At 41.6% G+C, this 27,598-nt stretch overlaps 1 protein-coding gene and 1 long non-coding RNA gene across 15 annotated transcripts; one reads left to right on the top strand and one right to left on the bottom strand.

Annotated features, from left to right (window-relative positions):
* Positions 1 to 1,035: 1,035 nt before the first annotated feature.
* Positions 1,036 to 27,086, bottom strand: LOC114871791 (sodium bicarbonate cotransporter 3). Of its 14 annotated transcripts, XM_029178194.2 has the most exons (22): positions 19,086 to 19,217; positions 18,809 to 18,939; positions 18,209 to 18,343; positions 15,460 to 15,598; positions 15,127 to 15,346; positions 14,885 to 15,008; positions 14,358 to 14,534; positions 13,029 to 13,091; positions 12,081 to 12,176; positions 11,095 to 11,198; positions 10,843 to 11,028; positions 10,196 to 10,402; positions 9,369 to 9,781; positions 9,138 to 9,303; positions 8,563 to 8,721; positions 8,343 to 8,492; positions 8,004 to 8,279; positions 7,442 to 7,939; positions 7,246 to 7,380; positions 4,909 to 5,087; positions 4,715 to 4,838; positions 1,036 to 3,090 (listed from the first exon to the last, which is right to left on the bottom strand). In XM_029178194.2, exons 1-22 carry the CDS (start codon positions 19,112 to 19,114, stop codon positions 3,013 to 3,015), a joined length of 3,789 nt encoding a protein of 1,262 aa, XP_029034027.1. In that variant the 5' UTR covers positions 19,115 to 19,217; the 3' UTR covers positions 1,036 to 3,012. The 14 variants fall into 14 exon arrangements, 13 of the variants coding, with proteins under 13 accessions (XP_029034027.1, XP_029034022.1, XP_029034024.1 ...); XM_046288543.1 differs by lacking the exons at positions 12,081 to 12,176; positions 13,029 to 13,091; positions 19,086 to 19,217 and adding exons at positions 25,553 to 25,754; positions 26,368 to 27,086 and having other exon boundaries at positions 1,039 to 3,090; XM_046288544.1 differs by lacking the exons at positions 12,081 to 12,176; positions 13,029 to 13,091; positions 19,086 to 19,217 and adding exons at positions 25,553 to 25,749; positions 26,368 to 27,086 and having other exon boundaries at positions 1,039 to 3,090.
* On the top strand, positions 19,788 to 27,329 carry LOC114871806. The gene is made up of 5 exons (XR_006830046.1): positions 19,788 to 20,547; positions 21,952 to 22,124; positions 22,389 to 23,392; positions 23,470 to 24,812; positions 27,084 to 27,329. It is a non-coding gene; the product is annotated as an uncharacterized LOC114871806 (long non-coding RNA).
* The last annotated feature ends 269 nt before the right edge of the window (positions 27,330 to 27,598 follow it).

The raw sequence follows: 27,598 nt of genomic DNA, 5'->3' as shown, positions 1-27,598 counted from the left end.
AATTGCAATTACACGTGCAATTGTAATGAACAATAACATTTTAGCGAAGGAAAAATTTAACCGACTGTTAAAAGAAAAAAGAATGAAAATTTGTCTATGTTAGAAAGTGCACATACAGGGTGTCTCTGCCCAACTGTCACAGAGTTCTTATTCCGTAACTATTAATGATACAAAAAATTGTTGATATGGAAATTGCATGGTAAAATGGGGCCCATGTTTAGCTGAAGTGAAAAATCTTTAGCATTATTAGTTTAGGAGTTATGATGGTTAAATTCTGTTTTTTAAATGGAACCATATATTTTTTTCCAGATCATGTGATAGTGCTTCTCAAGACGAATTCATTAGGCTTTAATATATACACTCGATTTTAATTAGTCTTCAAGATATAACGTTTACAAATTTCCCGATTTTCAGTAGATACGTCTCGGTTTGAGTGGCAAGTCATAAATACGACCCTATTGGTGCGGTAAGTGCCACATCGGTTATTCTTTGGGTTTGCCCACGTAGACCCACGCAACAAGAAGGTCGCCTTTATACAGGGTGTTCGACAACACGTGGGAAAAATTTTAAAGGGTGATTCTAGGGATCAAAATAAGACGAAAATCAAGAATAATGGAGTAGCATTTGCGGCTTTGTTTTCCAGTAATTAACGTTTAAAAGTTCGAGTAAAAAGCGCCTGAAACCTGCAACCCGCCCAGCACCGACGATTGAACGTCAGGTCAGCAGGGGAAGGTACAGTCATAACGAAGAATCGTTGAATAGTAGAAACTTACCTCGTGCTGGTCAGTTTCTCGGTACTGCTGCATTCGGCTTCGATTTTTGATTATGACTATACCGACCCCTGCTGACCTGACGTTCAGTCGTCGGTGCTGGGCGGGTTGCAGGTATTCAGGCGCTTTTAACTCGAATTGTTAAACATAAATTACTGGGAAACAAAGTCGCAAACGCTATTTCGTTATTCTTGATTTTCGTCTTATTTTGATCCCTAGAATCACCCTTTAAAATTTTTCCCACCTGTTGTCGAATACCCTGTATTAAAATATATTGGAAGTAAGTTGACAAGGATGAAATGTAGCGGTATGATGATCAGTATCGTACTTCTTTCTTTCTTCTATCTTTTTAATCAGAATTTATCAGCAATTCCGTCAAAGAGGAATAATAATACATCGATTGCATGCATGGCAGCGAATTATATGATCGTGGCTGATTAACATTGTTGAGTTTCTTCGTTTCTTCGCACGTGTACGCGTACTATTTGTGATCACGGATGTTAAAGCGTCTAAAATACGAGTATTTTCTATTATCCTATAAAACATTACGTGGTCACTTTCTTATTTACGTGGATCGTCATGAAACTTATTCGTAACGCACACTTATTTTATGACGCAATGAAAATCAAACGAATACGTTTAAAAGTAAATTAATCCTCGAACGGCGTGTCTTTGCTCAGAGTTTCGATTCTTCATCAATCTTTCCGATACGTAAAATTTCCACCATTCGAGGGTTAACGTTCTACGTTTTTGCATCTTCGCTAACAGCCTCGTTCTTGTCGACGGTATTCCGGATTGAAGAATTGATCGTACGCGAAGCTAGGTCTGCTAAAATGGTGAATTCCGATGTTCGGTAAAAAATCGCAACCAACGCGTCAGCGATTCTCGAAAAATATGCAGATCGAAAATATATACACTCTACCGGAATACCGTTCGCTTGCTGGCTTGTCAACCCCCAACGGGTACTCCACCCCCCAAGGGTTAATTCACCACGTTCTTCTCTTTATCATTAATATACAATTCTACGACACGTTGGCATTACACAATGACTCGTTTACTTGTTCATCGACGAACAAAACTCTGAACAATTGTTTCAACAGCTAATAACACGATAACGCGTCCTCTGAAAAATATCGTATCAAATATCCTCTGCTAATCTCCTCTCACCGATCTTTCTCCGTTAGTCTGTCTCGGCGAGGAAATCGGTGGAGAAGAAAAATAACAATTAGTTTGCGCAACGATCCTCAACTATCCAAATCGTTGCATTCTCTATCTGAAAGACTTGCAGTACGATAAAAATCTGATCGTTTCGTTTACTTTCAACGAACGAAAAAATGACATCCTTCAAGGGACCGCGTTAAATATTTTTCTCTCGGTAAAAAGGAAAAAGTTCTTGACTACCCACCGCGTTCAAATTTTCCCCCGTAAATTTCATTTTGATAAACGTATCTTCTCTGTCGTTCTTACGTAAAAAAGATGCTGTATACAGGGTGATCGGCATTCTGTATACTTTATAATAAATATTGTCACTGCTGGCCGGTATTTGACGTATCAAAAGCTTTTTTTTTTAACCCTTCTAAAGAAAGGAATGGAAAGCAATCGAGCTGACAAAGAAATGTCTACCTAATACGAGTATTCGTGAAAATATCAAACAACCCTCTCGATGCATTTCTCTATGCGTTTCAAAGTTCCTCGACAAAAAACATCCCTCGAAGGAAACGTCGAAAATATCGAAGGGGGTTTCCATTGGCGTATCTATCATGGTCACAGACTCTATATTAGCTAAATTTAATAAATACACGTTAATATTGCACACTGACAACGGTAGACTTAAGGATTCGACAATCCGACGACGATCGAACCTTAAATCTATACAATCGTTCTCTATCTTAATTTCAACGGTGTGCGTTATTTTCATCGAATGAAAGGTTGTGTGTCGGTTTCACCTTGATATTCAACGATAGTAGCACTCGTTAATTACACCGAACCGATTTCATTTACCGTGAAATAAAAAGTTAATTGTCCCTCGTGTATCTCCAGTTACAATCCGCACGCATCCTTTATCATTTGATAATTATTTATCTCTACAGGGTATCTGAAAAAGATTTAAACGTAGCGTACATATATATCTTTAGAGATACTCTGTATTGATTAATCGCAATGGAAAAAAAAAAAGAAATGGAAATTCTTGGAATTGTTTCACGACTCGAGGATTCGTTTCCTTTGAACCGTGTTGCTTTCGTTAGACGGAAGTCTCGGCCGAGGTAGTGCCGTTAATCGTTAACGGGCTGATGCTTTCCTTCGATCGTATCAAGTCTACCTGAAACGATCAAATCAAATGTTTTATATATAGCTCAGGACGAATCCGTACCTCCGTGTCTCCGGGCAATAGAAAAATTTCATTTTTATTCAATACAGAAGTTACACAACGTCAGTAGAGATGTACTTTCCTGATTAACAATCGCTTCGAAGAATCGTTTCAACTGAATACAAACGTTTGAAACATTCTGACAGAGTACGAGACTCGTGGCATAGCTTTGTGGAAAGATAAGATACAAACGCGATGGGAAATGTTTGTTCCAATTGAACTTAGTTACGGTATACGAAACTATATCACACGTGAATTACCTTATCAAGATAGATAATATTGACTAGTGAGCGGAGAGGCACGCTCGAAAATGGAATACACATGCACATCGAGAAAATTAGAAAAGTGCAAACTAACATTTAGATGTTCAGGTTTTGGTGACGATCCATGCAAAAATGATCATTTCCTTCGTGTCGGAGATATACAGGGTGTTCGACAACAGGTGGGAGATTTTTTAAGGAGTGATTCTAGGGATCAAAATAAGTAAAAAAGTAGAAAGCGCCTAAAACCCGCAACCTGCCCTGCACCGACGACTGAACGTCAGGTCAGCAGGGGTCGGTATAATCATAACCAAAAATCATTGAATAATAGAAATTTACCTCGTGCTAGAGGTGTACGAGTACTCGTAATTTACAAGCCGAGCTGAACTTGCTTCGATTGTTCGAGCCGAGTCGAACACTCGACTCGAAAGAATCGAACTACTCGAATATTCGAGCCCTTGTGGAACTTCGATTTACGAGGGCTCGAATATTCGAGTAGTTCGTCGATTTCGAGTAGCTCGGCAAATTCAAGCGATCGAGTCGGCTCGACCGGCCGATCATTGTTCGACTCGAAATTCGAGTACTCGCACACCTCTACCTCGTGCTACAGGATTGCCTCGAAATAAGCAAGTGGTCTCTGCTTCGAAATAAGCAACTCGCTATCCCCTCTTCTTTGTTTGAAGTCGTCCGCAAAGTGGAAGGCACGAAAATGAGTGAGAGATCCGTTTGCCGCTACCTCGGATCTCTTACTCGTTTCTACGAGTGACGTAAGTTGGACGATTTCTCATTCGTCAAGCCGAATAGCATACCTATTTCGTAATAAGCAACTGTTCGGTCCTGAGCGAGTATTCTGTATTCTGTTTCTCGGTACTGTCGCATTCGGCTTCGATTCTTGTTTATGACTGTACCGACCCCTGCTGACCTGATGTTCAGTCGTCGGTGCTGGGCAGGTTGCATATTTCAGGCGCCTTTTGCTCGAATTTTTAAACGTTAATTACTAGAAAACAAAGCCACAAATGCTATTTCGTCATTCTTGATTTTCGTCTTATTTTGACCCCTAGAATCACCCTTAAAAAAATCTCCCACCTGTTGTCGAATATTTCTTCTATATTACAACCGGAAGTTCGAGATAGCGTTAAGTAAACTGGAGTCGTTGTTGCGAGGACGGCCGTATTTTAAGGGTTCCGTGCAGCCCCCTTTTATAATCTTACTCACAGTAGCGTACAGGGTTTATGTTGCATGCCCGTGTATTGGTGCTCTTGCTGTGTGACTTGGTTTGGTGATGGTGATGGTGGTTAGAATTTAGAGTCATTTACGTTTGTCACCTTGATAGAGATCCCACTGTCATCCTCGTCCTCTTCGGTCATCGTAGTTAGCCTCGTAGTCTCGTCAGCCATCAACGAGTTCTCCTTCTTCGAATGTTTCTTTTGTTTCCCCGTGCTGAATGAAAAATAATGAAATTTTGTTTATTTCGATTCTAACGAGAAGAAAAGTGTATTCTAACACTTACCTGATCAATTTGGTCTGTTTCGGTTTCTCGTTGCCTTCGTTCACCTGCTGCCAAATGCCCGTCTTGTTCACCTCCTCGCTGATGTTGATGCTCGTCATCGGAATCTTCATGATATTCCCGTTCGCCAAGGAAATCTGGATGTTCCCAGCTGGCCCGTACCCCATAGACTCGTTCTGTTCCTAAGGGACAAACCATATACGCTCAGTTTCACCGTCCACTGTATTAGAATTTTCAGAAATACGAATCAAGCCATGCATCAAGTTCAGCAGATACTCTCACCACTACCGATTTGGATACTTAAGCTTTTCGATCGGTTAAGGGAACGAAAAAAATAGAACAAGCAATTCCCTTTTTCCTTTAAATGGATCAGTCATGCGGATTATTCTATTTTTTTCGTGATTATGGAATTAAAGTGTCAGTGATACTGTTAGTAATCCATGCGATTATGGCTCGAAATCGCAACGAGTTCATCGCAGTGCACCAGAGATCGAAAGTTCAGCGTTTAATGATATGTGTATCTTTATTAGCGATGGGGTTATAGAGACGCATAATTTGAGAAACTTTGATTCTTGAGAAACTATATGGACGTGCACTTGTGGCCACGTACCGATGTGAGCCGCAGCATTCGACGATCACTGGTAATCGTTTCTCATCTGGCATCCTCATCAATTTTTCTGATCGTCCTCTATTTTCTAGGAATTTGTTTTTTTCTACGTTCTTTGTCTCTCTCAAAAACTGTATAGTCTGAGTTCTTTTTGGATCGGTTAACAGGTTAATAAGAATTTGATTCGATTTTTATTTCGTTCTTTATGCGAATAAAATTGTGTTCGGCTCGTGTACTGTGTCGATCGAGAGCTGCACAAGGAAGAGTTGGGATTACAGAGAGATTTGTGTGTGTTCTTAAATAACAATGTATTTTTCATACGTCGATGGTAGGCAATAAATTTAGTATTCGACGGTACATCGAAACGGTACATACATGTCTGTGTCGCGGGATTATGGACAAATTAATTGCCACTGTCATAATTTAGCGCGGGTTGTCACGTTAAATCGAAAAGAAAATAATAATAATCTCTTTCTCTTAGGCCGAAGAAATTAACGCTATTACGGTACTCGAACTTTATAATTGTATAAATGTACTCGATAGTTATGGTGTTTTCCTTTCCACCTATTGTCGATTTAATTGCGGTACAACAAACAAGCTTATCTATGAAAGTGTTTTTAGACAATTTCGTATCCAAAACGCTATTATTCGACGACTATGTACAAGGTGATTCATAAATGACACACCATGGAAGAAGCGAAAAATGTTATTTAAAGATTACAAAATGAATTTATTTTCCAGTAATTAATGATTTACTGCTTGACAAAATAATATTTTTTACCTCCTTCAGTGGCCACTTATGTCACCCTGTGTAACTTTTACATGTAATACTGGTCGGACCGAATGCCTACGGTTGGATTCGGGTAATTTGGCACTAAAAGACGAGAAAATCGTTTTCCGTGGCCGCGTAGGGAACATATTTATTGTACAACAAGATTCGATCAACTAAACAGGGTCTTTATTATTGCTAACATTTGACGGGCCACTTGCGTCGTTATTGCTTTGCTCGAAAGAGAATCGAACAATGACGACGTCGAGGATCATTTTCTAGGATACTCGTAGCAAAGGTGGAAAATGACTAAATTTTACTGTTGTCCTGGCATCTGAAATTTTACTGGGACACGTTTCTATTACAAATTTTCACTCTGGTATTAGGACGGTTGTCGTTCTTCGTATACAGAAAATTTTCTATATTTAGACTTAGCCAAAGAGAAGCGACGAATATAATATTGTCAAGTTATGTTTTACACGGTGTATCGTATTTCGAATCACAGTCAATCGAAGCCATGGTCAGCGCTCGCTTCGAATATCCATTCCCCTGAAGCAGATGCGTTCTCCTCCATCTTTCTTTACTAATATTCAGTGTAAATTTTTATCTAGAAAATAGCGTTTCAATTTTTCTATTCTAAGAACTGACGTGTGCTCACAGTTCACAACCATCGATTTGTTAAGCCGCGCTTCGTTGAATTCATCTATTTTTATTTCAATAATTTCCAGTTAAGCGATGATTTATTTATGATTCTTCAATGTCTTAGTAAAATTTCAGATGTCGAAAGAACCATAAACATCTGATCCGTGATATCCGAGACCGTCGTTCACGCGTTGTCCGCGTTTCCGGTCATCCTGTCGCATCCGGTCACCGTGACCACGGGGCAGATGTTCGCCACGCGATCACTCGCCGTGTGTTATTTACGGCAAACGATGGCATTTAGTATTCGTCTGACGGTGCTAACCTCGCCGCTCTCCAATTGGCGAAGATCTTCCGCGTGCTTCTTGCTCGGCTCCGGCATCACGTCGTCCAGGATCTTCAGTTCTCGTTGAGTGAACAGCAGGTCCAGGGACTTGCGTATCCCGATCATAACTACGAGCTAACGCGAAAGAAAACGCATTAATTTAAAGACACATCATCTACAGCCCTGGTAGACTTACCATCAATGGGAACAAAATGGACGTGCTGCTGAAAGACTTGATGATCCACAAAACAGCCAAACAGGTCAGTTGTATCGCGGTGAATACATGGACGCGTTTCAAGGGTACCTGCCGGAGGAACATGTAGTCCGGTTGATACTTGACGGGCATCAGCATGATAAGTATCCTGTCGAAGAACTGTAGACCCTTCAAGGAAGCGACTCCCATGTAGAGAAATACGCCAAAGAGTACAGGCATCGGTATGTGTTTCAACATCGGCGTCAAGAGCACCGAACAGCCGATCATCAAGAAGATCAATATATGTGTAACGCGTTGTTCCCGTACGCCAAGAAACTGCGGTTTCTCTCCCGGTGCAGCGCATTCGGATTCCAGCTTCAAAGAGTTCACGTGGTTTATAGAAAGCACCGTAGCTGCCACGAACCATGGCAGACCCATTACAGAGCAAATTTCTATCAGTATCGCGAGAATGAACAGGTCCAAGTGATAACCGCATCCTTTCTGAAAATCATATTACACGTATTTTCTATAGGAAAGATTATCTTGAAGAGAAAGGTATGGTTACCTTCAGTTTGTTCTCTTTCCTGTTCACTATCACCGCTGTAATTTGCTGATCCATGAAGATTAATATAGTGCCTAAGAGGGCGGGTAGACAGGCGACGATGGCGCTCCACCAGGGATTGCTTTGGAACGGCCAGATCATCCATCCTCGATCGGCCAATGTTGGTTTAAATTCTACAGGTACCTCCAACTTCGGCGTCGGGATGTTGACGAAGTGATCGAGCGCGCTCATCGAGAAGATCGCGATTATTACTGCGAAATCGCTGACCACCTGTCTGACCTGTCCGAAATATGATTAATTAGTCGATCGGTAATCTTGGAAGATAAAAATCGAAAGAAGTACCTTTGATGGGAAGAAGAGAGCGTTTTTGAAATCTTTCAGCTCGACGGATAGTAAGAATGTGCCCATAAAGAGTATAATTGACATGAGGAACACATCGGGTATGTAGTGCGGTTGGTTGCAACCATCGCCTATAAGCGTGCCGTTGTAGCTCTGAAAGGGTTCACGATATAATTAACCCTTTATCGAAAAGTTTTCAAAGTTTTAACGTAATCAAATCAACCTGGCATGTTTTCGGATCCAATGCCGTCCAATTGACGTTGTCGTAGCTAGACGGTAGAGTGCCGTTCGGTGGCCTGCACCAGCATTCGAAACTGAACGGGTCGTTGGCATGAGTATTAATCGGGTATTTTTTACCTATCGATAGTACGTTCTCGATAGCCTGAAACAAACGAGTTCGAGAGTCTAAAAAGGATTCGTGAAAATGTTAACAGAAACTATGGAAAGTTTCTATATAAAGTCACGTTCAAATGTTCCAGTTAAGAATTAATAAATCCAAGTATATTCGATTATTTGTTTTTTTTTCTTGTCAAGATCGAGGTCAATCGAAGTTTCCAAGTTTCTTTCCGCCCTCGAAGCCCGACGGGTTCGATCGGACACAGGTATATCGTGATTCGTGACCCAAATACCGGCGATTCCGCTGATGGAGCAATTCGCGAAGCACACACGGTTCTGTCCCATCCAATTAACTCGGTTTCGTACGAGAAGGACAGAATTGCGTAATTAAACTGCCCGAAGTTGACTGATTTGGTGCTTATCCAGAGGAATTTCTTTCGAAAGGTCGAGGAGGAACGTTACCTTATAAATGAAGATAAACGCGATGAGGGTGGCAAAGTTTTCTTCCGTGAATCGGGTTATGTAGCACACCAGGGCGCTGGCGTCGATGGCAACCAGAATGATCAGGATCAGGGTTATCCACGAGCCGATCCAGAAACGGAAGGACATGTAATTCCAGTCGGATTTTCTACCAAAACCATGATAATGAAATTTCGTATCTCCGGAACGTCGTGCTTAGAGTCGAATACCCACTTGCAAAATTCGTAGACGATCGTTTCGAAGACCAAAACAGGTCCGGTGGAACCCAGAATGGTCAGAGGTTGTCCCGAGAAAAATCCATAACCGATACCGCATACGAAACCGGAAACCAGCGACTCCATGGCGGCCATGTTCTTGCCGGTAGCTTCGCCTAGCAAGCCACCGAAGGTGATGATAGGCGATAGACAGGCAAAGTAGAGGAAAATGAAAGAGGCCACGCATTGAATCGCCAAGGCGTCTTTAAAATCGGAGAAGTAAAACGGTGCCTTTCTCTTCACATCATTGACCAAACCACCGAACAGTCTTCCTGTTCTCGACAGTCCTGACTCTTCCCTCAGTTTCTGTTCGTCCGCTTCTTCGTCGTATTCCTCTTTTGGTTTCTCCTCTTTCGGCCGTTTTCTTACGTCCTAGAGAAACCGAATAGTAAATAGGATAGCAGTGGCGGCTCGTAGCTAAAATTAATGGGGGTGCTGCTCTAGAAAATTTGTAGCCTTTGTTTTAAAAAATCGGCACTGCGGGAGCGGCAGTGCTCTTTCTCCTGCGCAGCTTCCTATGTGCGCATGCGCGCAGCTTCCTATGCGCGCATGCGCATACGGGCAAACACCACGCCGCTGGAACTGTGAAACGCACAGTTCTATACAAAGATTTTTCTATCTTTTTTATAAACTAGGGGGTGGCTACTGACATTAAGCTTAAGGATTATATATTGTACAAGTATAAACATTAAATGTATTAAATGTTATCGATAATATTAAGTGGAAATAGAGGGTGTTACAGGTCCATAGTAACTATACGCGAGCCGCCACTGGAGGATAGTTTACCTGCGAAGGAATCGCTGCGGGTGGTTCTATCCTGATGGCAGGGTCCCATTCCCCGGGAGGTAGAACCGTGACCGCGTCCAGGAACTCGTCGATTCCAGCCAGCAAGTGATTTCTATTCTTCGCTTTGTAAGCCACGTCATGGAAAACTTCATCGGACATCAACGTGGCCATCGCACGACCGATTTCGTGGAAACCCGAGATTCCTCCCTGTTCCGAAACAATTTTCGCGTAAAAGAAGATTGCTAGAACCGATGATCTAATTATCTGAAAATCTCTGAACGGTTTATTGCCTATAATCGGCTGATTCGCAACGTCGAGTAAACGAGAAACGGAAACGGAAAGTTGAGAAATTGGTAGAATCTCGCTAACGATAACGAAGCTTCTATTAGTTTCCAGTAGAAATTGAAGCGAGTATCGGCCTCTCGAGAACAGTCAAAGCAATCAATGGACAATTGGTTCGTTAAAGCATTAATTACCAGAAAGAAGGATTGGCATTTTGATTCGAAGTGCTTGAAATTTATCGATGCTGCTCTAGCAGGGATACTACTTCGCGAAAGGAATTGAAGTCAAAGAGTTTTCCATTGATCGGCAACGTTTAACGCGTTAACGGAAGTGAAACGAAAACTGGATAGAGTTGTAAATCTTACCGTAGGTCCCAACAGGACGAATATAAATCTTGTTGGCACTGGAACTTCCGTTAGATCGCCCATTATTCCCGCTTGGCTTAGCCGAATAAACGCTGACAGGGTTTTATCTAAAAAATCCACCTCTCCAACGAGAATATTGCTCGCTTCAGCCCCTGCCGGTATTTTCCTCATAAAGTGTATGTTAGCCTAACGAAGAAAATGCATCGAGTAAGAAATGTAAGTTTCATCAGGAGAAGAATCGAAGTTACCAACCCTGTGATTCGCGTCTCCGTTCTCCAAAGCTGACGAACTGTGGTTTCTGCTAATTGACACGCTGCTTGGACTTCGATCCATCCCATTGGTGCCTGGTTCTTGGCCTGAAAGAGATCTAGCTTACCGCCTACTGCGTCTTTCCAAGGTAAATTTGCGGATAGATATCGCGTGGGCATCGTAATCGAGAGGAACACACGTTTTTCCTCTCGATTACCGCGCTGCTATCCGAGATCGTTAAAAGTTAGATAGCACCGACCCACGTTCGTTCACGTGTCGAAAGCGTTTCCGAGTTGCTGGAATCCGATAACAGGAATCTCGCGGGACTGTTAGAGAAGTCTTACAACTTGATCCGTTTAACCCTTTCGTCGGATAACGTGGAGCAAAGTCGTTTCTTCAGGAAACGATCTGTAGGACGTTTATTAATTTACGTTCGGAAGAGTTTATGGAGTTATTTCTCGATTGATATAATTGTAGCGAAAGGGTAGGTTTATCTCCTTTATCATTAAATTATTAAATGTCAAGAGTTGATCGGTCCTTCGGAAGAGCGGATTAGATTTTTCCGATTGATTGACCAGCACCAATGGACGACAGAAGCGATTTTGTTTTCCGTGTTTCTACTTGCTCCGGATAATCGTTGGTCGATACACGTTGTTATTTTCAGCGACCTCGTGTCAGGCTTCTGGAACGCGTTCGAAGCGTTTGCTCTTCGTTCAAGATTCGAGCAACTCGCGACACTCTCGTCGTTGAGATTTTCACGTTCGAGGAAATGTTACATTTAACACATTCGCTCGAGGATGAATTTTAAAGACAACCGAACTTATCTCCTTTTCACTCCCTCGAACGTTCCGAGTATTAGCGGATACGGGATAGTGCAAGCGTATCGCTGCTACAGTAAATCTATGTCGACGAGAGGATTTCTGGCCTGTTATACGTGTTAAGAGAAGAGAAGAGAAGCAAGCAGATAATAGCAGTTTTACCGGGATTACCGGGTATGGCAAGGAAACGGCTACCGGCATTCAGCACTGCCCCGCTGCCGTGGCTTGTTGCACCGGCGATCGCCGGAGCGGAATTCGATTCCTCCACTAAAAATGAGCATGAAACATACACCAGGAGGAGCCATTTATTTACACAGGAAGGAGACGAAGTGGAGGGTAATCGCCCTAGCACGAAAGTATACCAGTTTTCATTCGCTCCACCTGTGAGCGCAATGAGTTGCAATTCACAGAGTGGCGTACGAAATCGACCCGGTACCTTCGTTCGACGTTCTAACAAATTAGATCAAAGTGAGGTGAAAAGGGAAATTCGGATGCTGAAAAGACAGATGTTAGTCGATTATAAAAGTGTGCGACAGTCAGCGGTACAAGGTACGGTACGGTATCAAGTAATCAAAGTACACATTGAGTCACGTGCATATTATACAATTACAGCGTAAGATCATGCCTCGTGATTAGTACCGTAAAAAGGTTCTCCTACGCGTTCTCACGATCGTGCACTCGAATATTATTATTTAACGCGGTCATTTATTGACCTTCCAGATATTAGTCGTCGTTATTCCGAGAAAATGAAAATTTCATCCTATCAAAAATAATAAAATAGAATAAAATATGATTCTTATATCGGATGCTGCTTTGAGTTTTCAGTAGTGATGATCGATTATTGGCCGAACGCGTCGATCTGGTAAGATTATATTTATTGAATAATCGTTACTTCGTGCAATATTCAAGTTTTAAACATCGAGACGTTTATAAAAGAATGAAAATAAATGAGGTGACGATTGAATCGATAACACTTGAGATACGAGTCTGACTCGATAGTATATACAAGACAGTGATAAAGATAAGAAGAGAATAAAAACAGAGGAATATGTAAGATTACGGATTTGTGCTTGTTATTCAGTAAGATTTCGAGGTACAATAACCACCTGACGATCTAACCTTTTAGCTGAAACATCGCGAACCACGTTGTGAATCCTACCACGTGGGGTATGCCAAATTCGTCTGACAGAGAAACAAGAAACACGTGTCAATTTAATCATCTGTACTCTTATTATCACGCGAACTATTCAATTTTGAGTGCACGTCGATATAAATTTGTTATCTTAGAATTAGAATTAATTGATAAGGATCTATTTACTGTATGTACAATATAGATTTACGTTTTATCCACAATATTTCAACAGATGATACTAATCTGTTTGAAATACCCGTCTTATCTATTATCACGACTATTAAGCTTCTTCGAGAACTCACGTGTCGTTACAAAACTTTTTAATTGGTTATCATTTTGTAATCAGTTCGAGGAGCACATGTTCCTTGGGCTTAAAATGCGATTCTTTTAATATTCGACAGTCTACAGAAACGTATCTTAAACTCTTACGATACATTTAACCCTAGAATACTACAGGGGGATAGTGCGTTTCAAGATTTATTTTTCATTTGCAATTAAAAATTTTATGTAATTCAGAAGATTTATAAGGAAAATTAATTTTTATTTTTAATTTATTTGCAATTTCCGTAGTGTGTCAATAGACTATAATATAGAAAAAAAGTTATTTACTATTTAGTTAACACGTTGAACGTAACAGTGAAAATCGGCATTTGTTGCGGAACGTATCGAAGCTGTAATTATTAAGAAGAGAAGTAGTTAATTTTCAAATTTCAAATTTTAGTAGCATAGCAATATTACTTAAAACAATGTTTTTCTATTGTTTTCTTTTAATTATTCAAGAATGTGTAATTTGCGGTGGCAATCACCGGTAACCTCCGTGAGGGCCGGCCCTGAGATTTCGGGGGTCCAAGGCGAGCTCTGAAAAAGGGCCCCTTCACATATATGACATAAAAAAAGGTACCTCAAAATAAATTAATAAAATTAATATTAAAGCTTGTAAACATTACTCTTTTTGCATTCTTAGACGTAAAATCGTCTTATGGGGGCCCTGAGCCTAGGGAGACTAGGCGGCCACCTAGGGCCCTGCCCCCCTGGCGTTCAACGCGTTAATAATGATTTCATTTTAATAAATCTTCAACCACGTAAACTTTAAACCCTACTTTTACTTAACATTACTTGGAGTATACCGTTTCCCAGTATAGTGTTAATGGGATTATATACATACAGGTATAGTATTCTAGGATTAATTGACTGTCGGTGATGGGGGTGTTATTACTGGGACAGAGATTTTTAGTGGGGCAAATGTTAGAAAGCTGCGTAAGCACCATAACCCAAAGATGATTTAGGCTGCTTAGCCGTCTGGCCTAAAATTATACCTGGAACCAGTAGATAAGGCCCTTTTAGATCTTTCGCCTCTTTCGATAAAAGGGCGGTGTTCGAGTTTGGACAGCTACTGCTGCGCGCGACCGCGGGCGCGTACGCGTCGACGGCTACGCGACGCTCCTGTAAATCTGACGTCAACAAGGCATGCAAACCACATGAACAGTCTTCATCTGAAAATGTCGAGCATTTCGCACGTGTTTAGTGTGATCGTGGTGACTGTGGGTCGCGGTGTGCCATCTTCCACCCTTTCAGTGTCATCCGTTGAACTTTTGGCAAGTGGTAAGATAAATAAATAAAAAGAACTTAATAAAACATGGGGCAGTTGATAAAAATAAAATGGTACAATAAATTAAAAAACTAAAAGGGGTAATAGAAAAAAAATAGATTAAGGATAAGTGTGCTGGACAATTGAGGGGTTGTATTTTGCTCGATACGACCATGTTCCTAACTCAACTTCGAGTTGAGTTAGTGACCAAATATTTATATAATAATATGATCTAATTATGTTTGGTAGACTTACTCTTTGAAGAGGAATGATTCCGCCCTATCTCAGCCAGCGATCTGATGATTGGTAGCCTGGACATGTTGTTGTCTTTGCGCCTCTCGTGTTGGTGTCGATGCCTCACTAGAAGAGCCTCCTTAACCTGCACCCAAGAAAACACCCTTGAAATTCACTTAAGATTTTTCGTTAACGAACGCACAAGTTTATCGATTGAATCGATTGTTCAGGACGAGATTTGTTCGGGATAATTTCTAAACTACCTTCTCCCGTGATTCAATGGCTAACGAGCCCTTGTTGATCATATTGTCGAGAACCAAATCGGCAATTTGTTCGAGGCTGCTCGCCTCCATGTCTAGCATCACGGTGCCATTTAACAGCAGGCTCCTAAGTTCGAACAACGAGTGCAACGACAGAGTCGCTACGTGGGGTTTGCTCCATCTGTTTCCACCCTCCTCCACGTCTTCCTCGAATTTGATCCATCTGGAAAAGGAGTTCAGCGAAGGGAATGAAATACAATGATAAGTGAAAACTCGATATTGATCTCAAAGTGGTGCTATCGAGTTGTTTGCGAGCTAAGTGGACGGTAAAATTACCTGGCCGTTTCCTTCCATTCCATCTCGTCGCCATCCTTGACGAGCTCCTCCATCTCGGAGAAGAGAGGATGGGACTCGTGGGCATCGTCGCCGACTTCCTCGCCCAGGATGAACTGCACCCTTTGGGCTGGCGGTGTAACTGGAATCGCAGACGTTGATTTGTGAAAAGGCAGACACTTCGCTCTTTCCTCCATCGCGAACAGGTGAAAGCTTAACCCGTTGAACCCCGCATGGATTCAGGAAGCTAATGAAAATCTATTTTCCATCTTTCCTTCGGAATTCAACGAGTCAAGGATTCGCGCGAGATGTCGATACAAAAGAACACAGAAAGAGAGGATTTGTGTGGTGAAACACCGAGATAAAAAACACTCGATCTCCTTCCTGGCCGCTTGTAAACCCTGTGTGTTTTGAAATCACAAAAGTTCAAAATTCGACTCCATTACGTGCTCGTGCATTTTCTAAATGTGTTTAGCGTGATGGGGAGTATCTATCGCCAGCTGTTGAAGCATCAAATAATGGCGGAGCATACACATATATCGTTAGATGCTTGGATACGAGAGAGTTCGAGAAACAAAAGGGGGATGAAACGTCGAGCCGTGAGGAGAGCTGTTCTCCCGAACGGCCAGATGGAATGAACATTGTGCGAATCTTGCGATGATCGATGACGCATGCACACGCCTAATGAAAAATATCGAGACAGATAAGGTATAGAGACGAGTTGCGTTTCTGTTTGAAAAATTGCATCTGGAAATATACTCGTTTCGAGACCATTCGTATGGTTAAACAAGAAGAATTAATCGTTCACGGAACGTTTCGCGAGGAATTTTCAGGGAATAAATCGCGCGATCGATTGATGCATCGCGCTGCGTGAGATGCAACGATGCATTTTATGTAACGACGATAAACGATGTAATCAAACGTAGCCGTGTATTCAAGATTCTATAAATATTAAACTTGCTGAAACACGATCGCAGCAGAACGTTAAACAGAGATTGTCTCGAATTATATATCCGCCGAACAAACTGCTATTAAGTAATTAAAAGTGTTACTTTAATTAACACATTTTATTTTTCATTTTTCACGTAATCGCTATGCGCATATTCCGCGAAGCGTTTAAATGATTTGGCAAACATGTGCCGAAAGAGTTTGTTGGCAAAAATAGTAATGACATTGGTTTCACGTTAAGTTTCCCTAATTAGTATCACGTACGAATGGTCTCCGGTGTGTTTTGGTAAAAAGTATAGAGAAAATTTCTGGTACGTAGATGGACTGGCTTACGTATCATCTCGCCGTCGGGATCGCAGATGCTAGATAGTCGACTCCTTCGAGTCACCAGCAATTGTCCTGAAACGGCAACGAGACAACAAACACCTGCTAAAGTGATCAATTTCTGGCAAAATACCCTAATTACTATAACGAATTACTATAGGAGAATTGCATCGATCGATGCATTTATAGAATTACAAGGATCGTTGAAATTTAAACAAACGTTCAATCGATAAAGTATTAATCATGCAGCCCGAGGCGATTCGGTTGATATTCTTGGAACTAAGGTAGAAATAAACAGAATGACTGGCGGTAACATGTATTAACGATTCAAAAGCTTTCCATTCGCTACCTTGCGATTTGAAATTCTCTTCTTTTTAGGGATCATTCCCATAGAACGTTTATCTCTACGGATGAAAGTAAAGAGGATATTTAAGGGAAACGAAGGGTGAAAAAGGCGGAAAACCCTTGGTGGAGCTCGATATCGGTCACCCTTCTGTACCCGGTGTGCTAGAAGTAGGGTGAACACCCGGAGAAGTTGTGACAAGTGGTTGGCTGGCTGCCATGTATCGTTCGATAACGCTTCAAAGTACAACACACCATAAAACGTTTCTGTATTCTTGCGAAGAAATTAATATAACGAAAAGAATCAGCCAAGAAAAGGATAATCGAACGATGATTTGTAGCGATCGTTCTGTTTGCAGATCGATAAGATAGAAGATCTGTCTCCAATTGATTAATTGACAAAATTCACGAAACAAAGATAAACAATATTCTGAATCACACTTTGAACGACTGCTTCTTATTCAGAAAGGTCGTTTTTTATTTGCTGGCAATAGAGAACCTTTCCGTTTGATCAGCTGATCAATTAAAAGGAAAAAGATTCCTGTTTGCGACTTTCGAACTCGCTACCTTCTAATGAACGCAACGTCAAGATGGGATCCCACGCCCATCGTTTCGACGGGGAAACGAACTATTCGAGCAACAATTCGAGGAGCGATCGATCGATTTCGCCGGCAGAAGCAATCTCATCTCTCGTTGCCGACGAGATGGGTCGCTGCCCGGACGTTTCAACTTCTCCTTGTTTCCCTTTTCCTCGCTCGTCCCATGATCGATAACCGCCGCGAATAGAAACGAGAAAAATGTCGCTGTTGTAGGTCACGAGGCTCGAGTGGAGTTGCTGCTCCTCTGTACGAAAAATCTCAGTTAATCGGTCTCGCGTCGCCTCGAAGAGATCCGCTTAAACCGGCGCGGCGCGGCGGCAAGAAGGTACTCGAAACTCGAGGATTCCAACGAGCCACGCAATTCTCGGCTCGACGATCATCCGCCGTTTTTCTTCTCCATGGAAACTAGGAAATTTCTCTTTCGCGATTAAACGACGTCAACGATTCGGTTGGCGGATTAAACGTCTGGACGATCGAGGGCTTTTCGATCCCCGAAAAGATCGAAGAAAGAAGAGAAATCGAATTTGGTTGAAACTCACTCGGTCTATCGTTGTCGACATTTTCCTTGGCGGTGGTGTACGTTTGACGCTGGGAATGATGGTGCTTGTGGTGACGACGATGTCTCCTTTCTCCTGGCAGATGCACGCCCACGTACACCGTGTGCGCTCTGTGACCTGGAAGCAGATGAAAGAGGGTTAGCGTCACTGTCTCCGTCCATTCGATATTCCACTACTTCTCTATGATTATCGATAATAAAAATCCTCTCTCCCAGACGTGTAACAGAGAGAAAAAGAGGAAGAACCACGATCTTTTCCCAATATCATTTTATTAGGTTGCTAACTAAATTTATATACCATTGCTTTCGGAAGTAAAGTAAAGCGAAGTAAAGTATGATTCGATTCGCTGGAAGAGTTCAAGATCAAGTCGGGACAGGTGACCTAGCGACACGGCTGAACGAAATAATGATTTTCGAAGCACCGTGCGTTCTGTTGAGCAAATAACGAAGCCAGATTCAGGAGTGTATACGGCTGACCTAGGCGAGGACAGATATAGGGCCGATTTAAGTGACAGGTAATCGTGAAAGAGCGAACGTTCCTCTGTCATCGAAGAAACAAAGAAAGAAAAATAAATGTCGATACCTTCGTAGTCTTTCTCGGTGTAAGACTGATGAGTGATCCGAACACCGGGATCTTTCGGAGCCTCGTCGTCACCTGTCCCACCTGTGTGGGCCACGCCACCCCCGCGTCCAACACCCGGCTGCATCCACGGTCTAGAAAATAAATTGAACGCACAGGTGAAACCACGAGTTATACAAGTATTTCATGAAATCAGTATCTCGATATCACTGCTATCTTCGCAAACCTGGACTGCTCGCAGTCACGTGTTTTCTTTACGAAATAATTTCTCAAGCCTCACTTTAGACGTTTATCGAGAAGCGGTTCCATGATTTCGACGGATAATACGGCTGCGCTTTTCTCATCGACTTTAACGAAGCATCGACGCTGACTAAGTACGCTCGAGCGTAAAGTGTCCAATAAATGTAAATCGTTCCCCCAAAATTGCTTGCTGAAACGGAGACGTTTGGGAGGAAAAACGCCGCGTGGGATCGTGAAATAACTCGGTTCGTCCGTTCGCGATTACCGCGCGACGCGCACGCGATTTTATAATAATTAAACTTCCTCGCCGAAAGGAAGTGTGTACTTTGTTCGTGCCGCGGCGCGTGCACCAGTCTCCTTCTTTATTTCTTTTACTTTCTATCACCACCGACGATTAGAACAATTTAGTTGATCTCTGTGTCTAATGGATCGTTTCCACGTGACAATAGGTCCAGGTGAAAATTCGCGACATCCGTTCGCGCAAAGAAGCGCTCGTTGTTCGCGATTCAACTCCGCTAACCAGATCCACGGGAAAAACTGAAACGTTCGCTTCGTTGAATTCTAAGGCAGGTGATAATTCGTTTGAATAAAGATCGCGAACAAGCGGCACGCGATGCGTGCAATTCGCTCGACGTGTATAATCACACGAACGATTATTACGACAAACCAGATTCGCTCTGCGCCGAACGCAGATGTGTCTCTAGCGATAAAGCAAAAGCGGTACAGAGCTAATGAAGATCACAGACGCCGCGTTCGGAATAATAATAATAATTCTTCGGGACAGATAAATTTATAGGTGAATCGTGTTCGCGCTAGGAAAAGTCAATTGCTCGAGTGTCGGTCGTTTTTTAGGGTGAGCGGAATGGCGGAGGGTTTTATTTCGAATCGTTCTTCCGTTCCAGGAGATCATAAAGTTACTCTAGCTTCATAAGAAAGAACAATCCGGAGTAATGCGAGGGCAAAACGTGCCCAAAGGGAATGTACGTGATGTCATTTTGAAACGACACCACGATTGACGAAAGAGAATAACAAGGAAGAATCGAGCGATTCTTATTGTTTTCGTTTAATTCAAAACGATTCGGAAACTCTTCGGTTATCTCATCGTTAACGACAATAAAAATAATATAACGGAGGTATAGGGAGAATTTTTGCGATGAAAATAATGAGTTAACCACGGAAACGAGAAGCTCGTTAGTTATCGGAACAGCTGTGCAAGCCTCCTCGTTATTCCGTGTTTACCGTAACATATTTTATGGCTGCTTTAAGCATCCCTCCTTCCGATGCTGGAATGTTTCTCCAATGGAATACAGGCCTTCCCGCAATGTATAATAGTTGATAATTTCATGACGAGATTGTGAAACGTCGACGTTCCACGATCGCGAACATTCGTAACGTATTTCGCGCTCTCCGTGAATGCAAGACTTCGCTTAAACGCATGTCACGTATTGATTGTAAAATGGAAATACATACAGAGTGGTTCGTGAGGATCTTCGAACTGTAATGTGAGTAAGGTATCGATTTGAAAATTAACCCCTTGCCCTACAATAACTTACAGTTCAAATCTGTTAAATTTGAACTGAATTTTCAGTTTGATCCTAATTATAATTTGCTCAGTCAAGGATCGTTGAATGCTTTATTTTTCATTTTTCTTTATTTCTTTGAAAATTGCGCCAATAAATACTAATCGCAACTAATCGAAAAAATCATAGGCAAAGGGGTTAATTAGTGCTTTTAACGTGTCTTACTGCACATGGCCACTTTCACTGTCAGTGAATGCGTTCGTGCTGGTCAGAGGCAGTAGATACAGACATTTCTAGTTAGGGTATACTATAGTACGAATTATTAACGATTCTAAAGCTTCAATTAGCTGATTCAAATTACCAGAGTGCTTTTAGTATTATTAAAAATTCTCCTTCTTTCTTTATGCCTGACTGAAGTCAATTTGTAACGTTGGTTAATAATTACTATAATATTATTATCCACTTAACTTTAGAAATGATTATCATTGATACACATTTTAGTTCCTATTATCTTACAATGGAAAAGATTCAGAAAGCGATTGAAACGAAACGAAACGTGCCACGGCTATACGATCTCTATCGCATTAATGAATTAATTGGTTGCAAAAGAAGTTTGCTTTGATAATTACGCGTTTAATGATGACAGAAATTTGCCACGGACTAAACCGATAGATTAGACTCGAATTACAAAAAATGCCGCATTACAAGGACTTTTTCATTCGAAGTTGTTGTGGCTCGTTAATGTTCTCATCCGTTCGACCTCCCAGGCCTAACGATCACCACAAATTTCGTGTGCTGGTACAAAATACTGCGAGCAAATGCATATCGGGTATAACCGCATAAGCAACGAAACGGTCCTCCGTTTTGAAAAGCTTCCAATAGCCATTTAAGTTTTTATCAGAACATTCATTTGCAATTTTCATTTCAAAGTACTAAATTGGCACCGGTAAATTTATGAGTAACTTTTCATGTTCTTTCATGTTTCGACGATTTAACAAAGAATACCTCTGACGGTCACCGAGTGACCTCCGACAATTAAACAATTATCGTGTCTTCCCCTCGTTTATTATGCCACTCTCCCTTCATAGACACTGCGACAGGGCCCTCTATTATGTAAAAGCATGCGTATAGGTAGAGCGCAGATAATCATAACGGGGTAATTATCCACTTGACGACTGGTAATCCCGATGGTCAGACCGAACCATTCGACGTTCGTCGCGATCTTGACATTCCGACGATCCACCTTCGTTACAGCCTTCTTTAAATTAAAAATAATGCTATCAAAAATTTCTCTTCTTCTCCATCTGTCACGGATACCGCGTAATCATGCGACCGACATTGTCCAGGAAAATCAGGGGCCACCGTTTAACATTGAAATTATTCTAGCGTTGGCGAGAAGCGAGGAAAATTTCGCAATGCGACGCGTTACGCAAATCATTTTCAAGAGTATTGTAACGCGTGAGATAGAGTCAGCCACGATTTGAAAACTGGGAAAACTATGATAGAAGTTATGCAGGTTTTGAAGCAGCACGTGCACAACACATTAATTGTTCATAATGGTAATTACCGTCATGTTTATGTTAATGTTAAATAGTATTTTGTGCTGCAACTATTTTTCTTTTATGTCATTTATGCGATTTCATTTGCATTCAAGAGGATACATTAGCGTTCGTTGCTACAAGTATAAATCAATTTACTGAATCGATTGAAAATGAAAAATCAATATTCTGGTTAGAAAAATATTAAGGATTCCTATGAAATCAGACTGTTTTCAGCTCTTCTGAATTATTAATTACTTGACTCTTCTTTTTTTTTTATTTTAGCACTCGCCTGTTATCTCTACTTGTTTGCTGTACAGACTGCTTTTAATTACTACAACCTTTTCACATGGTATTACATAAAAAAGGCGGACGAATTTTTAAGTTTTCAATTTTACTTTATTTCGACATGTTAACGCTTGTCGAGAATGAAAGCAACAACCGAACAGACTTTAAGGAGGCCAAGATAACAGCGATAAAAGATAAACGTCGATTTGTAAGTCAGTGGCACGTTCATCATTTGTGCAAAAAGAAAGGAATAAGCAGAGATCATATGGAAGACCATGTTCCTACGTTAGTGAAAACAGAGAAAATGGTTGAACACTACGAACGAACGCTATTGATAACCATTGCATATGAAATCACTTCAGATAATAATTCATTTTTTAATTTATATTGCATGACGTCGCAAGGTTAAAGTACAACATCGTTTAGTCTTTTACTTTTATCAACAGTTTGCACGTGATGTTACCGAAAGGAATGTCTTATTTCATGATTGCTCCTGAATTCCTGCTTCAACAACAAACATCGTGTAATAAGATGATCACGCGTCTGGATCATTTTCATTGCACGTCAGCGATAAATCAATGAAAAATACATGAAACATGATCGAATTATTGGTTAGCGAAAAAGCCTATTCGTGGTTCGTGTCGAAGATAAAACCTCAGTCTTTTTGAATTCGTTCTAATATCGTTACAAGGTAATTTTAAAAACTTTCATTTCTTTCTCTTCTGTACCTCCTGTAGTATATTAGATAATAAAAATGAATTATTAAAAAGTTTCAAGTACACCCGTAATCTCTGGATAAATGAAAGCTGTCTGAACGAGTTGACTCCTTATGTTGACCCTCGCAGAAAATCTTTATCGCGTTCATTTTATTCACACTTTCTGAATTAATTTTCTTCATTTTCGAGGTCGTGTATGCACGTCTAATGCAGTGGAAAGATTAATCGAACACCACCCACGATTTTCTTTTCTCGATGCTGCCAAGAGGATTTAAAATCCAGAGGGTAATAATGAAGAAAATCCGAGGGAACGGAATAATAATTTATCTTAATTTAGAAATTTAATTTCAAAGTGCAAAAAGAGAAAAATAAATTCCAGAATCGAGGTTTTATCGAAATCTTCAGAGGCATACTTGCTATTTCGATTCATCCTCGATCGAAACCTCCTCGAGGCGAACGGACAGGGTTGTTCCTGCGCTCTGATCGATGGATCAAACAACGATGGTCTTCATGGTCGCGAAGACGATCGAACGAGCAAATTGAACGGTAGGCGTGAATACACACGTTGTACGCTCTTTGGCAAACGAACAGGGCTGTTCCCACTAGCGCGTCACTGTCGCGCTTGTCACTCGATTACACGCACGCACGTTTACGCACGTCTAAGCACCGCGATGATCGCCGATCGACTGTTTACCAGCTGACTGACAGTGGTCTTTGCCTTTCGAAGGTCGTCCATCCTGGAATCGGCTGGCAGTCGTGCACGGCAACCCGTCCAGTCATCGCGCAATCCGCTCGCTGGACTCTCCTATCGTCCACGGTTGCTCGGTAAATACACGCTACCTACACGTCCACGTTGATAACGAAACTCCACCCAGATAATATTAGGATGCCCTGTGCTGTCCGGACGACGCGACACACGCCTGATAACGCTTCAAACGAACTTTCATTTCACCTTCTGTCCGCTTGATTTTTCCTCCTCTCCTCGTTTCGGCCACCGGGCTGCCGATAAAACTTGTAGCTTTTTCTTCTTTTTCATTATTCAAGTTTACGTATCATTGAAACCGCCTCCAAAAGAAGATATGAATGTTGTGGAGGAAATATTGAATCGAATGAGAGTCTCGAGTGAAGATTCAATTATTTCTTCCATTTTTTTTATTATTCCACTTTATAAATCTTTGAAACGTATCAAATGTTTGTTCGTTTGTATGTTTCTTGAATTGTATTTGCTTAGCTATGTCGGAATGACGTACTGTGTCAACACCGGTTTGTGTCTGATAGTGAAAATGACGTGTACTCTGTGCCGCATGACTCCATAAAATCATTATCGTTGCTTTTCATTTACATATATCAAGAAATGTTACTGAATTACTTCTGGTGATATTTTTAGATTTCTTTTTGTTTATTTAATAATTGCAGGGAGAGGGTTTAATGATTTCCAAAAATGCAAGTCACACTCGTTTTTTAAACTGATTAATGTAACAAAGGCGACTGGAGTTTCGACTACAATTGATCATCAACGGTTCGATATCGAAGAATGTTTAGATTTGAAGCAATAACTGGTGTTTTATTTTATTTCAGTGTCCAACATCGGTCCACGATTCCAAAAATTGTACTAAAGATCGAAATCTTCTTGCAATATCCTTCTATCATCCCTTTATTCGGCACAGGAGATCGGCAGATCAGAGCGGGAAGAAAATCGAGGCCGGTAAGCATCGCCACGCGTGTTAAGCAAATAGGCGCAATCAATTCTCGCGTAATCCGCAAACGTTTGCCCAGAGAAATTGATATCTTGCCGCTTGTTTGCCTGCTCTTTGCAACCGGTTGCTAACTTTCCTTCAAACAGTTCGTTTCCGAGGGCCAGCGTTCTTCATTCACGACGAACACCTCTCGCGTGTCGCGTAGTCGGCGAATCAGCCCGAGTCGACCGCGTGTGTCGTAACTATGTCGTTCTTATACCTGCAGAAACTTCGCCCGACATTTATCTGAGAGGCCTCGATCGAAAAATACCGTGTAACCGACGGAAACCATTCGAAACCAGAGGTAACCGGTAAACAGCGATTCAGCACGCGCGCGAAACCAGGTGTTTATTTGCATCGTTCCTTCTCACGGTTGGTAATCACCGGAGAAAAGTGGGAAATTGCGATTCAATCACGAGCTACCTTACCTGTTCGCTCGTTATCGCGATTGCTCGATGATCATCGGTAAAAATAACGCGAATCGCGAGACGAATTTTAATCGACGATGAATCGCTGCTCCTTCAGTTTTAAAGAGTACTTTAATGCAAGCATGGATAGAAGAGCAATCACTTGGGAAATCGCTCGAGCAGGCGATCAACCATTTTTCTCTCATCCTCCAAGTAGACAATGTTTCCTTGTCTCTCTTTCTCATCGTTGTTATTCAAACGACGACCCAACAAACAGACAACAAAGAAGATCGGTTACTCACCTTCTGATTTACAGGAAGTCTCGAACCTCCTTCGATCGCGAAGTTTCTTCCCCGACAAACGATCACGTTCTATCAGGCAGCCTGCATCACCGCGCGAATGCCCGCACGCGATCGAAATAACCGCGAGATCTCGCTATCGGAAACACCGATATCCCTCGACTACCACCTCATTTCATATTCTCCACGGGCACTGCTTTCTACGCTACAAACAGAAACGAAAAAGAACGGGACAATGTGAGAATTCAGCGAGACGAATTGAATTTATGAACGAGTTCAGGGGGACAAGTGAATACCGGAGGAGGTGAGAGATTAAGAAGAATTTGAAGAATTTTCGCAAATATATGCCCCTCCCTTGTCTTTTCTATATCTCCATCTTGCCGCTATTAATCGGAATACCAAACGATCGACCGCTTCGCCCTCCGCAACAACAATGCCGATACCCTCCCTTATCAGCACAGAAAATAAAGCGAGTTCTTTGTAGCTCTATCTTAATATTGGCAAGATTTTTCGTGAGAAAATGACTCGATCTAACCAAATGTCTATCGTTACCGATATCAGATAAGGGAAACATTAAAGTCCGGCCAAATTCTTCTTATCTTCTAGATTGTTTTCATGACCAACCACGCAAACAACATTCCTCCCTTTCGTGTCAATTATACACGGGTTCAAACTCGAAGTGCAAGATTTGTACCATAGAGAAAAGGAAACGAAAGGAAAAGCAGAAGTTTTGATTTCACGAAAGTGGTCCTGACAGGTGTCAGACGGTGGGAAATATAGTCAAGGGTCAAACACCGAGAAAGTTGAACGCGCGAGACCTCGAACTTTCCCTCGGGATCGTGGCAGAGTGTCATCTTTTCTCGCGGCCAGGTGGATAAGGTTGATCGGTTTAATCCTCGAACGAACGGTTTGTTGATATTGGAGGGAAACGTCGATGATCGGCTCGAGTTCGCGGAACGTTGTCGTTCGAAGGCTCGCTGTTGAACTGGAAAGAGTGGAGAAAGCTCGAGCGTGCGGCGCGTATCCGCGGCGCGAGCATACTGCTACTCGCGGATGGTGGCGGTGGCAGCTTCACCCTCTTTGGTATTGATCCACGTGGCCGCCTCCTCGACTCTCGCAACCAGACCAACCCCGCCTCCACCGACCGATGGCTACCGATCCATCTACAACAAACTGTTCACCGCTTCTCACATCTTTCCCTTTTTTCCCTTTTATCTCGATTCACTGTAGGCCAGCTTTTTCCAACAGATAATCGATCTGAACCTTTCGTTCTACTCAGAAATTGGTTATTTTGTGATAATTATAAGTTCCAAGTTCATGGGACGAGAAGTAAGAATCGAATCTCCTAATTACCGATCTCATCTATTAAAAATTGTAATATATTATGATAAAGGTAGCCGCTGAATTGCTTTTCGAAACATAGAAACTTGATATACTTCGTCAATTACCATTTGGATACCCAGAAAAAGGGTAAGCACAGGATTACAAAGTTTTCTCGTTGATATAATGCTTTTTTCTTTGTTCGCTCCATGAGGATTCTATGGGCGTGTAACGCAAGGGGGCGAAGAAAGATTCGGCCTAGCAGTTTCGTGATATTCAAGAAGGGGGTTGTAAAACTACCATCATTCTCCGGAGGAAGGGTCGGAAGCTGAAGGCGGAGAGATTGTTCTGCTTGGATATAGGTCGTTGCCCTACCTCGACGCGTGGAAAATGCTTCCATCGCAGAATTCTCCACACGTTTTATTGTCCAAGGGATGAATAAAAGAACAGTAAAATCGCAGTATTAATGTACAGTCCCTTTGATATACACCAAATATGCAAAAGCACAATATTTGTTAATCATTTCACTTTTATTATACACACTTACAATTATTAAAATGATAATTTTGAAAATAATGCAAAAGAAGAATTCTATTTCAAATGATCTATACACAATCGGTAAAATCAATGGGACTATCTTATGATGGTATACCATTACCTTCAATCGGTAAGGTAGTTGGGATCCTGCTTTATCGATTGTGCTCGGGATAATCCACAGTCGGTACAAAC

Source organism: Osmia bicornis, chromosome 13, assembly GCF_907164935.1.
Source record: "Osmia bicornis bicornis chromosome 13, iOsmBic2.1, whole genome shotgun sequence".
In the NCBI taxonomy this organism is placed as follows: domain Eukaryota; kingdom Metazoa; phylum Arthropoda; class Insecta; order Hymenoptera; family Megachilidae; genus Osmia; species Osmia bicornis.
Note: the sequence above shows the minus strand (reverse complement) of the source record. Positions and strands in the feature narration are given on the sequence as shown.